This window comes from Citrus clementina, unplaced genomic scaffold, assembly GCF_000493195.1.
Source record: "Citrus clementina cultivar Clemenules unplaced genomic scaffold, Citrus_clementina_v1.0 scaffold_2, whole genome shotgun sequence".
Taxonomy (NCBI): Eukaryota; Viridiplantae; Streptophyta; class Magnoliopsida; order Sapindales; family Rutaceae; genus Citrus; species Citrus x clementina.
The window spans coordinates 26,663,330-26,679,459 of NW_006262688.1; the positions used below are offsets into that span (position 1 = coordinate 26,663,330).

Below are 16,130 nucleotides of genomic sequence, written 5' to 3' on the forward strand. Positions count from 1 at the left end.
AAAATAAAAATTGAAGATCGTTGGTCTTATGCTGCCTCCGAAAGACAAGTGCGCGTAAGCCTTCGTGACTCTGTTCCTGATCTCAACATCAATCAAAACTGTACCTAACTTTTCGTGTCTAAAATTCAAACGACACATCACATACACACGCGTACTCACATGCATCCGTTCCGTTACAAGGAATGTGTAGACATTTTTGTTTATTTGCAATAAGTAGACTGAAATTTCATTCCATTCGGCAAACCAAATGTGAGCAATAATCTTTATTTTTGTGACTTTAATCGTGTTGTTTGTGTTCCTAACCATTTTACAAGTAACACCTATTCAATATTTTCCTCCTTTATTTGGTACGATAGAGTCCTATATACAAATATTTTTATGGATCATCCAATGAAATTATATCGTGTCTATGAAGTATTTTCTCTCACTAATTTTAATTGCTATCACGACTCGTTGATTTTAAAATAAATGTTTATGTGATAAGATTTCAATATGAGAATTTTTTTTTTGTTCCATGACCCTTTCTAATAATAAAATTGGAAAGCAACCCGTTTTCTCGTCCGAGTCCGATGTTGAAGTAACTACTTGGAAGTAGTTGCTCAAAAAAGTGGCTGCAAGTTATAAACTACTTTGAATTTTTCAAAATTGAAGAATTTACGCGGCAACGGCTAGGAAATTTCCCTTTTTGGGGCTTTTTTTTTCTTTATTTTCAATTCTTTCAGAGAAATAAAGTCTTTTGTACCATTTGTATTACGCATGACGTTGCATTCATGATGATATATAGGGTCGTTTGTGTGTGTTCTTTAACTTATTATCAATATTTAGATAGCAAATTAACAACTATAAGCATGTTACAAACTTTTGTATTATATTTTATTTTCACCAAATTTTCGTTAGGATATGATTTGAATCAATCGAGTGGTTCTCATCAGATCCATCTCAAATTTGATTCAAATAAACAAATTTATATCTGAGGGAAACTTGTGCGAAGTTTGGATCAGATATGTTTTTCTGATGTTTAAGGCAGCTGGTTTAGCTGAGGTACCTTAGATGGAGAGCTAAAGTAATATGTACAATGAGTTGAGGTGGTCATATGAAGAATAATAAAAGGAGCTCAGTGAAGCCCTGTAGGATTTGATATGGGGATAAAATGTGTTTAGAGATAACTCAGATGATTTCACATAATACTTAGTGTAATTAGAGTAGTACAGATAAGCTCATACTTGAAACATATTATCAACCTCAAATTGAAAATATAATAAAGTGAACATAAATACAAATAACACATAATTTTTACATGGTTCGACCTTTGGCCTATGTCCATAGGAGCAAATCATCACCTATCCACTATATAAATGAGAGGTTACGTACGATTTTATATTGTCTAAGATGAATAACACAAGCTAAATAGCTACATAGAGATATAAATATTTGGTGTTGATAGTTAGATAGTTAAATAAAGATATTTGGTGGTGATGGAGATGAAGATAATGAATAAAGATATAAAGAGTGTTAATATGGTTGAGAAGATAATGAAGGTGGAGAACAGAAATGGCCTTTAAAAAATGGAGAAGTGGTTGATGATTTAAAAGTTAGAAAGAAAGAGAAAAGAAGAGGCAAATATATGATAGCCCCCTAATATGAGTTAATAAGACATTTATAGAATGAAGGCTAGTGGTAAAAAGAGTGTATAATAGTTAAGGTTAGATGTTATCATGAAGTTAAAAGGAAAAAATATTTTTAGAACTACGTGTCATTTTTAAGAAAAAATGACAAAAACATTCTTTTTGTGCTAAATTTATTTCTTTATCATAAATACCTTGAAACATCCAACCATAGCCATTGATTTCCAAGCTCATTCAATGTAGTAAATTCTTTTAAATAGCATCTTTATAGTACTCTCAGTATTATACATATTTTATCGTTGTAATTATCCACGTGTCATTCATTTATTAGTCTAAAATATCATTCCAAGTTTATCCCCCAAACAACTCTATTTAGAGATTAACATCCTGCATCAATAACTAAACGGTCTTATGTGCAAACAACAGCATGCTTTGAATTTTGAAATTGAATTTGAGACTGGACTGCATTGTTTAGTTCTAATTTAATATTGAATTGTAATTAACAATTCAACAAATTTTTTAATTTTAAAATTTATATTTTAAAATATGATGATGTCGACATTAGCAAATGACTCAATGAATAATATATACTATATACATGAATTATAATATAAGTTACAGATCACTGGCTTAAAACATTTTCAATAATTAATATTACATATGACATATGTAGGTTTCAAGCTGCAATATTTATATACAATATGTACGTAGGATATATTTAATTCACAGGCGTTGACAATAGTTGAATATAGTAATATGGAAAATTGATGTCACAAATTAACTTGTTTAAAAGGAGTGATGTTATTGATCTTAGTTAGGTAGGTGAATTAACATGAAAGTATCACAATTTTAAGACTGTAGATTTCTCTCATAGAAGAAATTGGTGGCCGATCTTGTTGCTGCAAGTTTTCCTGCCGGCCAAACAATATTGGACATAGTCAACTCATCATAATTGCTTGAATATGTAAAGAATAAAAATACTTCTAAGAAGTTTGAATTCGCATATAGATGATTAAATATATGATAATGACGGATGATGATGTTCATTGACCCATGTTTAAGGGTCAAGCAAATATAATTTATTGAAGAGCATCCTGCCATTCCATCACTACAAATATATCCAACTACAAACAAACACATCGTATAAACACCTTATCAAATAGTTTATAGCCCTCCTCATTTCCCATTTACCATTTCCTTTGAATATCGTTTTTGCACGGATCAATGATATGGGCCCATACGAGGGCCACTTGGTACAGTTTAGGGGTGGGGTTATTGGCAGCCCTCACAAGTCTGATTTCTAAAAATTTTTATAAAAATTAAAAAAAAAAATAGATTTTTCTCCAACATTGTCTTCTTAATATCTTTTTCTCTGATTTGTATAAAGTGGATGCCTCTTCATTTTTTGGAGAAAATAAGCCCTTTTATATTTCTATTTAGTGAAAACTCTAGGCTCAATATTTGTTTATTTTTTAATTCTATTAAATCCCTTTTGATTTAAATTAAAAAAATAATTAAAACAAATGTCACGTTACTTGTTCTTGTGTTATAGGGGTTCACCTTATAAAATAACACAAGGCCCCTCACACTCAAGCATATTAATGGAGTCTCCCACTAAATAATATATTTAGGCTTTTGACCCAAATAGCTAGTTATCTTGCTTATTAATCCAGTAGTGGTGCAGTCAATTAAATGAGCTAACCCGGGAATCATTTGGGAACATACAATAGTGGCTACAATAATTAGGCTTATAATTAAACTAGCCCAATTATTTAGTTCCAAATCTACTCCACTAAAAGATTGGAACTGACCTCCATAATTATATGCTCGAATAATAATTCGTCCCAAGCCACATTGATTTCTTTATTGCATAATCATTTATACCACATCATTAATTAAATCGATATCTCAACTGTCCAATCGATTTAATTACATCTTATTCCTTGATACTTACTGGTTTTCTCTAATGATCATTTTCAACATACTAAATATGTTGACACACTCTGGTTAGAGAATTCTATGATCAAGTGCCGAAAACCCATCAAGAGATGTGTTGTACAAATTCTATATTGTTAATCTATAACTCTAATACTCATAATTGCTCCCATCAAGATACCGGGTAATCTTGACCACAAGTGTGTGTCGTGCCTATTGGTAACTCAAATGGAATAACAATTACAATCATCAAATCATAACTAACTCAAGATTAAGATTACAGTAAAATCAATGCATATGAGATTTAATAAGTCTGACAGTCATTTCAAGGTTAATTAAATCTTATATGTGATCCAGCTCAATGTAGTCAAACTACATCAATAAATTCATATATGATTAAGATAAATCATTAAATGAATTTACTACAGTCTAAACATAAATAGAGTGCCCAACTCTATTTATTAACTGCGAACTAAATTTATTTAATCATAAGATAACTTATATTTATGTCTTCTGTGAATCCATATGATGATCACATAAATACATATAATATGATTAAACAGATCTTATTCAATATATATTTATGCAATTAAAATATCTCCAATATTTTATTAATTAGAAAATAAATTAATATGCTTTAAAAGAGTATATAATCCCAACAGACAACTGCTTCAATCTCTTAAAAATTTGAATTATTCTAATTACACCAGTCTATCCAGCCTTCGATGAGAATCACAAAGACATGATTCTTTAAAATTGTCTTTTGTCTATTATTATAAATTTAAATAGGGACAAGATTGTGGTTATAAGTGCGAGGTTTAATAAGGAGATTGTAGACAAAATTGTAAATATATTCGATTCATCGTTAAAATCACCACTTTATGATCCAAATGTACTCATTGTCATCATGTTTCCATTCCTTGGGCCCAAAAGTCTTCAAAAGTCCGTAGCAGCTTCAAACAATCAAACTTCTTCTTTTTTTTTTTTTTATAAATTTTTGGGGCTAATTTATAGTTTATTTACAAGTAAAAAACTCAGGAATAACATGTGATTGTGATAATCATGCTAGAACATCTAATAATAATACTGTAGATGAAAAAAATCAAGTAAATTTAACTTTTTTTCTCGAAGCAAAAGGACAGAATAGAATGGAGCGGCAAGGCCAGCATATGATTGCTAATGAGTATTGTCAAATAATTATCTAGAAAATACCATTTATTTTGAGCTCCATGTTGCCTCTCTCTTTGGACTTTGAAGAAGGAGCCATTAGGGTTTATTCGGGATTGCGGTGGCGATTTAATACAAAATATAAGACAAATTGTAAAAGGTAAAAGATAATCCTAAACTAAAACCTAGACGCATTAAAACCTCATAAGATCAGAGATTCAACCAATGGCAACAGTAGGGCTAGGGCAAGCTGATTCCAACCAAAACGACAGCTCTCCTGTATCCTCTTCTGTTCCAATGACTACAGTGATGTTTCGTGCAGCAGCAGGTCCATCAAGTTTGTTTGACAACAGAGGAAACACTTTCTCGTCCATCCATCTCTTTAGTCCCGTCCCATTATTGTTAGTTTCCCCATAGTCTTTTGCAGCCTTTGATGAAATCACCATCAATGCACTACTTGAAGGGCAAACAATGACTTGTCCATTCTTCCCTCCCTTACTTGCACCACAAGCAAATTCTCTCAACAAAACCCTAGCAATGCCATCAAACGACTTAAGCACCTCCTTTTCCAGTGCAACAATTTTTTCCTTGAAATTTTCATGAATACTGTCCTGAGAATCACCGCCTCTCATCGATCTCTCTGCTTCGTGAACAACGGAAACAAAGTCGTCGTGCGTTATATCCGATCTTGTAGTCATAAAGGGTACCAACTGAATAAATGAATATTTCAATTCCATCTCCAACAGAGAGAGCCAATTATTTGAACATATGAAGCCGCAGCCGCTGCTGTGGTGGGTTCCATAGCCATAAGCAATATTAATCTCCTTCATCAGCTGCTTGAATTCAACCAAAGCTCGCCGCAGGATGTATTTGTAATTTTCCAACTCTTTGCGATGATCTTCTGTAGAATATTTTAATTCGCTTTCACAGGCCTTGCTGAGAACATCAATGAATCTCTCTGCCATTTTGTGAAGAGAAAATTGAGTTTCTATGTTATAAGGATGTTTGTTTTTGTAGTGCTGTGTTTCTCTTTTATTTATACTGAGGAGATTTATTTCCTCGTTGGAAAAGATTCTTTGGGATTTACAAAAACAAAGCCAAAACGGAAACACAAAGCTAAATAGCAATACTTGATGGTCAAGGAATAGCTTAATAATAAGCAAGTATATTCCTTTGTCCTCGAGCAAATAATAATTAAAAAAAAAAACGAGACTTCCTCACTAAAATCGGAAAATATATAATCAAAAAAATCTTTACACTCCTTCGTTCATCAAATTTTTATCCATGTGCATTTACTCTTACGACAATGATCTGATTGGTTAAAAGATATACGTAACAAGAATCGAATAAATAAATGAAAGAATATACAATAAAAATACGTTTGGCAACTTGTATTACACTGTATTAATTATATTAACATTGTTCCTAGCTTCTAATGCTAATCCATGTTTGGCTTCAAATTCTAGTTACATGGCACCTATATTGAAAAGGTTGCTAATACAAGGTTTTCAGAAGAAAATTTATTACTTGGGTTAAATTGATGCCGTCAGCTATTTTATATAACTAGAGATTGATTATTGAATATGCAGCTGGTTATTTTCATCACAAACACACCAATGTCCAATGATGCCATCAGATAGTATATATATTGTAGGCTCTGGCACTCTTTAATCGCCCAAAACTTCTTGTATATCAGCATCATCAACAACCTAGTACATAGCACACAGATAGAAACATAAAATAAAATGACAATTAGAAACTTAGAGTAAAAAATTTAAAGAGCTTGAAGCATTGGCCAGTGCGCATCTCACTGTACAGAGTGAATACTGTAACCATTATGTCTTAACGAAAATAAATCTAATAAACCAAAAATCAGAGCTTCAAAGTAAGATCTGGTGCAGATGAATCCGTCCTTGGTGGTGGTGGCATCGCTGCAAAATTCCCATTTGAACCTTGAGCAAAATCCAACGTTGGATTACCCCTAACTGCCTCGCTCACCTGCCTAAAACTCCCTGGCCAGAACAAGTCTATATCATCATCTTCCATGAACATTGGCATTGCAAAGTAGCCTTGCTCGAATCGCGCTCCACCTCTCATATCTGGAGGCCTTTGTGGCGGTACAACACCTTGGTGCATTGCAGCATGAGCTTTAATCCCGAGGGATCGAAATGCAGAACCATGAAGTGGCAGCGATGCCAAACTAGTATACCTATCAGAGAATATACCCATCCGCATTGCACGCTTTGCCATTGTCCTTTCCCTCTTGTGAGCATTTTGGTGCCCACCTAGTGCCTGCGAACTGTAGAACTTGCGCCGGCAGTAATTGCAAGAGAAAACCCTTGGGACTGTGGCTGCAGGAGTCTGAGCTGCTGCTACTTCACCACTGGTCTCACCTGTACCCTTCAACCGGTCAATGTCATTGGACTTGAAGTGGAGGGTTAAGTCGAGGGAAAGAGGACCTGGATCCGGATTTAGCTTTATAACATTTGTGAGACAGGACGAATTGGTGTCCTTAGAAGGACCTGGGGATGCTTCTTTTGCAGATATGTTGGAAGCTACGTGGCTGCTTACTTCTGAATCGTTCTCCAATTCCAAGTTGGAGTTTGGTGGTAGCATGTTTGAGTGAATTAACTTTTGAGAGTTTGTTACTTTCTAGTTAAGACTTCAGCAACCACTGATACAGTCATAAAAATTGCTGAAAGAAATTGGCTCTGTACCTGCATGCATTACTAAATGGATTATTTGTTATGCAAAAGTGGAAGCACTACAGAGATGAAATAAAAATTCAGCACAACATAACAATAATATTCAGCTTGATTACCATATGGGAAAAAAAAAAGCATCTAAATATTCATAATTTCATATGACTCTAAATCACAGTTTAGATTCTTAAAGGTTGCTACATTGGTATGCCAAGCAGCTAAATTTGCTTAACAAGAAAAATAACTAGAGCTTTACACATCTAGAAATGTTCACTTCCATAGACTCTGGGCTCACCATATGCTAGAAAACCTGACATATTGAAGTGCAAAACTAGTCAACTCCAAAACTAAGGCAAACAAAAAGGGCAATCAGTGCCGCCTATGGATTAACTAGTGATCCTGCGCAGATCTATCCAGCAGATTCTAGAAAACAATTAACCCTTTTATTTGACAACAATTTTTGCACGTCACTAATTAACAAACCGCATAGTTTCAATTATATCACCTACGCGTCCTAAATAAACAACAACTAGCTTAACAGGGATAATATTGAAGTTTTAATATTGCAAACAAGAAAGCAAAAACTAAAGTTTCTTGCCCTGGGAAAGACATTTATGAGAACTAGTTCATGAGGAAATCCCTAATTTTTTCCTCCATTTCTAATTCTTTCTTCTACATTTTCACGATTAAAATTGTATCTAGCGAGGGTTCAAGATCAATACAAGATTTTTGGTGTCATTGAGAGTCAGGGAAGCCTAAAAGTCTTGGCGCTACACAAAAGTTAGCTACTATCCTGCCCAAAAGATCAAACAAATTGACAGCACAACCTAGTATATAGTCCTTTTATCTTTTCATTTTCTTTTTGAAGTAGGATTCCACTCACCCTTTCAAACTCAAAAAACCTAACCCTGCACAACCACACACATTCCACAACTATGACGATTGAATAGCTACTGCATATCCCTCTACAAATGTCATGCAATAACACAGAACTCTGTGGATAATAGCAAAAGTAGAACAAATACACTTTGTCAATCCAAAGTCCACTCTACCACCAATGAAGAATAACAATAGTTCAACACACAAAATCTTTTAACGATTACTTCAGTTTGTTATAAAGAATGGGTTATAGTGAGATACACAACAAATTACTACTAGTTTTATACAACTTACCTAGACTTCTTAGGTAAGAATAATAAAAAGTTCAATGATGATATTTTAATGCAGAAACAGAGTTATGAGATTTTCAGACAAAAATAAGAGAACTTGGAGGCATAACATTATGACCTTTGGCAATAATAAATGGACTACAGAGCGAGACCACATTGATTTACAGAGTTTTAAAGATATTGTAAGATCTATAACCAAATTGCTGAAACCATGAAAATGAAATCAGCAGACAAAATTATAATATAACCAAGTTTATCATTAGATACAGACATACAGTAGCACGCAGACAAGAATCCCAAAAAAGTTAGATAGTAAAAGATGGTTGACACAGCAGTAGTGCAGATCACTTGTAATGAAAAATAAAAAACTCAATGTAGCTATAGTCTTTTAGGTTACCATCTTTGGTCGTCAACATTTGATGTCTTTCAACTGTACAAAATTGATAACGACAACAGCACTATAAATCCCAACAACATTATGAGCAATAGAACAGTTTTTTAGTATTTCAATTGTCTTTTATTTCTACTTCTATTACTAGCTAATACTAATATGATAAGAGTATGTACAAACAAAACATTTTTGAAGTCCAAAGAGAGAAAAAAGAAGAAGCAAAAAACAAGGCCAACAAGGAAACAGCATGGACACAAAGAACGAAGTACTAACCAGATTTATTACCAATATGTATGCATCGTCTATGAAACAGACACAACAGTAATTGTGCAAGACGAAATAACATCTACAGAAATGTGGAGAGGATGCTCATACCACGAATCGTAAACTTCTTCTGCAGGAAAACAAGAGATGCACAAATTATACTTTTAAAAAGATGAGGAAGACCAATAATACTTCAGTCCACATCGGCAAAGGAAAATATTCTACAATAAATAATACTTTATGTCAAGACAATCTTTAGGGTAAAAAGTATTGGAAAAAGACTTTCTAGATCGACATTAATAAAATTTATTTCATGCATCAGAACAATCAAAGCTTGTCAATCACCAAAACCTTTGTTATAGATGAAATAAACCTTGAAGAGCTGCTGCTAAAATGCAAGAATCACATCTGAATTGGATCATCATAACAAGGATATGATGTAGGAACAACATATAAGTCACTTATGACCCCCTCTCTGCAAGTATCTAAAGGTTCATCGTTCTGTCTATCTTCTTTCTCTCCATGTCCCTCTCTTTCGCTGCTTTCCCAGCTAGAAAGTGCTCTCTCAGCATGAATACTGTCTTATCTAAAGTATTTCAAAAAGAGGGAATGATTGAAAAGGGAGGGAGGGGTTGAGGATAGGGAAAGTAAATAAGAGAAAACTAAATCATTTTCAAATATCCGCTATTCATTTAAGTAATTAACAACCATATAATACCTGAAAATTTTTCATCTTACAAATCACATGAGATCTAGAAGAAGCCTCTTCCTATCCAGCAGTATCATAACCAATTAAAGTTCAAAACAAGAAGCAGAAGCAGCAGCATCAACACAAGGGAATTATAGCAAAGTTTCAGAAAAAAACAAATCCACTGCAAACCATTTCGGCTATATTAACAAATAAACTGTAACACACTAGCAAGAAAAAGCATGTAACGAATCTCTAGCGTAGGAGATAGGTTTCTTACATAGAATCTTTGATATTGCAGGCTACTAACTATACTTGAGCTGGTGCTAGTATGCTTGCTTGCTTCCTTGGTAAAAAGATGAGTATCAAAAGATAGGACAGAAGGGTTTGTTGGTCCAAACAACTCTTAGTTATTACCACAAATGGGATGGCAACAGGAGATAAAAAGAGAAGATTAAAAATAAAGAAAGATGTACAAAACAATTATGGGAAAGCAGACTAGCAGTGGTTAGGAAATGAAGATGATGGTACAAAGGTCAGAGAAGTCAGATAGCTAAAGCCTAAGAAAGCAAGCAAAGCAAAAAAAAAAAAAGGAAAAGCAGATAATACAGCGACCACTAAAATGTGTTGAATTTTGGGCTCTTCCGCTCTCCAACAGCTACAAATCAATAAGGAGAGACAGAGACAGAGAGAAATAGACTAAAGAGAGATAAAAAGAAGGAAACTTACAAAGAGACAGGCAAAAAGAAAGAAAAGGGTTGTTACTGTAAGTCTCACAAAAAGATACTTGAAATGTTGTGTAGTGTACAGTGTACCGTGTTCCTCATTCATCATCATCTCCATTTTCTTTGTATTTGATAATTCTCTTTCCTAATTCCCACTTGAAAAAGTAAGACACTGTGTGGTCAGATTCTTTTCAAAACAGTACTTACCAAACAAAAACAGATTTTTTTTTTCTCCCAAAATTTTTGTCAGATAAACTCCCATAACATACCCATCTCTTCACACTTCACTTCTGCTTTTGCATCACATGTACATCCCCTATACATATATAGCCCATACACTTGCCTCTTTCTAATATTTTTCATGCTTTTCTTTTTTTAATTCTTTTATTTAATTAATTGTTGGGACAGGCGTAGCATATCATTAGTCATCTTTCAACCTGCAAGATAATGTGTTTGCCTCGTTTGATGTCACTGAGCACTAGGACAAGTAGTCTTTATTAGTGGCCATGTGGACCCACATATTGCTATCATATTTCTCAATTATTCTTGATAATTTATACAACAAATTCAAATTTAGTGTATGTTATTCTTCTATTTGCATACCAATGACTATTAAAGTATTAATTAAGTACTTGAATTTTTCATTTCAAACAAAAATATCAATATTAAACATGTCTTTAACCTTTTCATGCATGGTATAAAAATTTATACAAAAGCCGATGTATTAAGATGGTACAACCAATCAAATATTATTTTTTGTCATTTAGTACAGGAGTTGGTCCTAATGGTAGCTTATTAATAATTACATCAATTTTAATATTATGGAACCCAATAAATCAAAAGTATAAAATTGATACTCCCATCAAGAGATTCATTTGCTCTAGGTTAAGAATATGCTACCTCAATGGAAAACATGCTAAAATAAATTAAACACAATGTTTTCGAAGAATTCTAAGGGAAAATAAGAATTTTATTCAAGAGGATAATTAAGCATGTTTCATAAACACTCTATTTATATAGAGCAAAATCACATTTAAACAAGAAATAAAATACTTAAATTTTTATATCAAATATGACTTTAATTAAAAAAAAGACTCTTTAAAATAATAAAATCCTAAAATACCATCCTATCGATCTCTTTTTTTCACTAAAAAAAAAATCATCTTCGAGTTTTCTTTGACAAATGACGGATTATCTAGAAGATGAAACTTGATAATACGAACATCCACCTTCAAGAAGATGAAACTTGATAATTAGAACATCCATCGTCAATTTCTTCCTAAGAATCAACCTTTGTTGATTTGCACATGGTCGTAAGAATATGAATCTCAGCAATCGTATTGTGTGTTACAGTCACACTAATACCTCTGTGACCTTGATCTTGATTCTTATTGCCGTCAAAACCTTCAATCAACTAGGTATCAGTACCTGAAATTAAACAACCACGAATCAAATTCTCGAATAAAAGTTTTTGAAATAGATCTTGTGTAGTGGCTCTAGTTGCAGAAGTTTTAATAATAGTGTTGATGCCGAAATTTGGTTGAGCCGATTATTGACTTAATACCAGATTTCTACACCAACATTAAATTTATTTGTTGGGGAAGCGGCTTATGATCATTAACAAATCACTCGTAAATACCTGAAATCAAAAAGAACGGTAAAAGGCGCCGGAAGTTTTTCCAATGTGAACCCTCTGACGCCTAAGTCAGTTATCGGGTTTGCAGGAAAAACAAAATATGCAATTTCTAGTTGTTATGAATAAATAATCTTGAGTGAATGGAATATAAAAATCAAAATTGAGAAAGAAAGTTCAACCTCCTCCTGCTTTGGATTTTTTAGAACTTTTATAAGCACCTGGAATTATCGCACCATCTTTAATGCGTGACTGTTATTGGATTGAATGCACCGCTTTGATCATGAGTTAATGTGTCTGTTACTGTGTAGTTATTAAGCTGCAATTATGACGTCCGAACGTGTGTAGATGTTATGGCTGAATTTCTGGGAGGAGCTTGACAATTTTTAGTTGGTTGAGGTTTTTGGAACAATCGACTTGGTTCTGGTCTGCTCATGGTATTCTGGTTGAGGCATTTGCTCATATCCTCAAGAATTACCACCTGGTCGAGGTATTCTGTTCAAGGTCACTAGAATTTTCTCCTAATAGTCTATCAACCATTTGCTCATTTTTTACCTGCAAGAGATCATGGTCACCCTATTTTATTTCCCGAACACTAGTCCTCTAGTTTCTAGTGTTGAGAGTGGAACAAATCAAGATTGGAAACTCTAAAGTTTATAATTTTTTATAAACTTAAAACTTTAAGCAACTTATTTTGCTACCTCTGTTGACCACACCATAGGTGAGCAAGTATCATCAGTTTAATATTTTATACCTTATCTATAGCAAGTTTCAAGACTTTTAACCTTTAACTGACTTAAGTAATTTTAAGTTACTTTGATCAATTTAAGGTCTTATGCCTTACCTAGAATAGGCTTTAAGGCTTCTAATCTTGTACCGACTTAAGTAACTTTAAACAACTCTTATCAATTTAAGGTTTTATACCTTACCTTCAGCAAGTTTTAAGGCTTTTAATCTTTTACTAACTTAAGCAATTTTAAACCAGAAAAGAAGAATAATGAATGGATTTTTTTTTAATTGCATATATTTTATTCAAAGTTATATATACTACAATTTATATCAGAAAAGATTCAAACAAAACTAAAACTATGATTTACATGTTACTGATTCATCAACTAATTTTCTAAGGAAGCATGTTGAATCAAAGAATTAATCAAGGATCTAGATTCATGTCCATGCATGATATACCATTATGATGCTTGACAGGCAAATAAATGTATACAATTATCAAAGCAAATAAATGGCTTATTATATAATAGTAAAAACAAGAATATAGACTTGATACTGTTGCATGTGAGATTTCATGAATAATCATGCACACGAATCAGTAAATTAAGATAAGTGTATGACTTTACTGATCAAACTGGAGCACGATTAAAAGCTAAATGAATTTATCGTAGATTTTTGAGCTTACTCTTGATTCTTGAGGTGTCTCTAAATATAGTATTGATAGCGAATTTGAAGTTATTTCCAAAACAATTTAGGCGAGTTCAACACTGAAAGATAGCTTCTCCGATTCAGTCTTATGAACTTTGATTCAATTATCTTGTCTCTGGTCTATTGATCTCTTCAAAGATGTGCTCATCACCTATAACGACCCGCCCTGAACTCCATAGGCGAATATAGCATCCTTAATTCATGTTCTTCTCGTCACTCATCATAAATCAATCCTGATTTATGAGAACTCCTGGCATCCTCGAGTAACAAATGCGTATCGATATCATTGGCCGAAATGCCCTTGCCAATTAACGATGACCAAAAGTCAATTGATGGTGACGGGAAGCTCGGGTTATACACTGCTAGTCGAGTTGAGTCCAATAGTGGTGGTGGTCAGCTTTAATGCACGGTGATGGTGCTGGATCGAGCTCCTAAAGTGGAGAATCCTTCAACGGCAGATCAACGGCAAATTGGCTCCCCCGGTGGCTGTGGTTAGTCCGAAATGGCAAAGGGGAAGGTGAGGAACAAAACCTAAGTGGCGGTGTGGCCCAACTCTGGTGAAAATGCATCGAATCAGGGCAGTAATTCCGCGACTTTTCACGACTTAGATCTGTGGCTTTCCAAACGCTTTTCAGCAACGAGGATAGTAGGGAAATGACCGGTGGGGTGGCCTGAATTGCAAGATTCGGCTGGGTCACGTTCGCGGGTCGGGTTGACCCGGTTTGGTTTCTTTTCTCCACTCTCTCTCTAATTTTGGTCTTACTACATGTAGTGTGACTTTTCGTACCGTCCCTACAGACGGTGCCAAATGTTGATGCCGAAATTCAGTTGAGTCGGTTAGCGACTTAATACTAGACTTCTGCACCAGCATTAAACTTATTTGTTAGGGAAGTGGCTTACGATCACTAACAAATCACTTGTAAACACCTGAAATCACAAAGAACGGTAAGAGGCGCCAGAAGTTTTTCCGATGTGAACCCTCAAACAACCAAGCTAGTTATTGGGTTTACAGGAAAAACAAAATATGCAATTTCTAGTTGTTATGAATAAATATATTTAAGTGAATGAAATGGAAAAATCAAAATTGAGAAAGAAAGTTCAACCTCCTCCTAATTTGGATTTTTTAGAACTTTTATAAGCACTTGGAATTATCGCACCATCTTTAATGCGTGACTGTTATTGGATTGAATGCACTGCTTTGATCATGAGTTAATGTGTCTATTTCTGTGTAGTTATTAAGCTGCAGTTATAATGTCCGAGCATGTGTAGACGTTATGGCTGAATTTCTGGGAGGAGCTTGATAATTTTTGGTTGGTTGAGGTTTTTGGAAAAATCGACCTGGTTTTGGTCTGCTCATAGTATTCTGGTTGAGGTATCTGCTCATGGCTTCAAAGATTACCACCTGGTCGAGGTATTATGCTTAAGATCACTAGAATTTTCTCTTAGTAGCCTATCAACCATTTGCTCATTTTTTATCTGGAGGAGATCATGGTCACCCTATTTTATTCCCCAAAGAAATAGATCTTGCATAGTGGCAGTAGTAATTACTGCTACTAGAGGTCTCACTCCCCTAATCATCATCAGGAGAGTGGTTGTTTAATGTTTACATGCTCATTTTAAATAGCAACTGTAGCAACTTCTATTACTAGAGCTCTTACTCTTTGATCAATGTTGATAGAGTGGTTAAGAACAATTCCTACTCTAATACCAAATAATGTAGTAGAAAATATGGTAAAGATAAATGAAACACACAGTTACAAAGAATTCCCATGGAAATGAGAATATTATTCAAAAGAATAATTAAACATATTACATAAACACTCTATTTATACAGAACAAACCTTATTGTCTAAATAATCTTAAATATGGAAAGAAAACTTCACCTAAACAAGAATATAAAGGCTCATACGACTCTAATAGAAAAGACTACTTAGAATAATAAAGCTCTAGAATGTCATCCTCCGTCATCAGCCGAATATGCATGGCATACACAAGCACTTATCCTCTAAATAGATTGCCACACTATTCTTTAGTGTTGAATTATATGTAGTCACATCGCTATGATATATAACTTAGCATCAAAAAGATAACTGGGACCTAAAGAAGGTTATATTTACAATAATATTTTTTTAAAATTATGTTTATAATGCAATGATGCACTCCATTCTCCGTTAAAAGTTATCAGTCTTTTGTTGTATTCTCAAAATTTTGTATTGACACTCTAAGTTTTATAAAATAATGTAAAAATATGTCATCAATTAGGAACAAAGAAAATTTGTTAAAGTCACCAAAAAGAAATTATAAAATTTGATATTTTTCAATATGGATTGGGGCTGGATTGTACTAGACAATGATGTGCTATTTTAGCTATTCAGTGCAATATTCCTTCTTTTT

General features: G+C 33.7%; 1 protein-coding gene across 9 annotated transcripts; it reads right to left on the minus strand.

Annotated features, from left to right (window-relative positions):
• Window positions 1-6,159: 6,159 nt before the first annotated feature.
• Window positions 6,160-10,790, minus strand: LOC18052079 (zinc finger protein 4). 9 transcript variants are annotated; one of them, XM_024192124.1, is made up of 4 exons: window positions 10,222-10,662; window positions 9,627-9,830; window positions 9,263-9,383; window positions 6,160-7,444 (listed from the first exon to the last, which is right to left on the minus strand). In XM_024192124.1, exon 4 carries the CDS (start codon window positions 7,341-7,343, stop codon window positions 6,600-6,602), a length of 744 nt encoding a protein of 247 aa, XP_024047892.1. In that variant the 5' UTR covers window positions 7,344-7,444; window positions 9,263-9,383; window positions 9,627-9,830; window positions 10,222-10,662; the 3' UTR covers window positions 6,160-6,599. The 9 variants fall into 9 exon arrangements, with proteins under 9 accessions (XP_024047892.1, XP_024047891.1, XP_024047890.1 ...); XM_024192123.1 differs by having other exon boundaries at window positions 9,627-9,839; XM_024192122.1 differs by lacking the exon at window positions 10,222-10,662 and adding an exon at window positions 9,972-10,214 and having other exon boundaries at window positions 9,627-9,839.
• Between the last annotated feature and the right edge of the window lie 5,340 nt (window positions 10,791-16,130).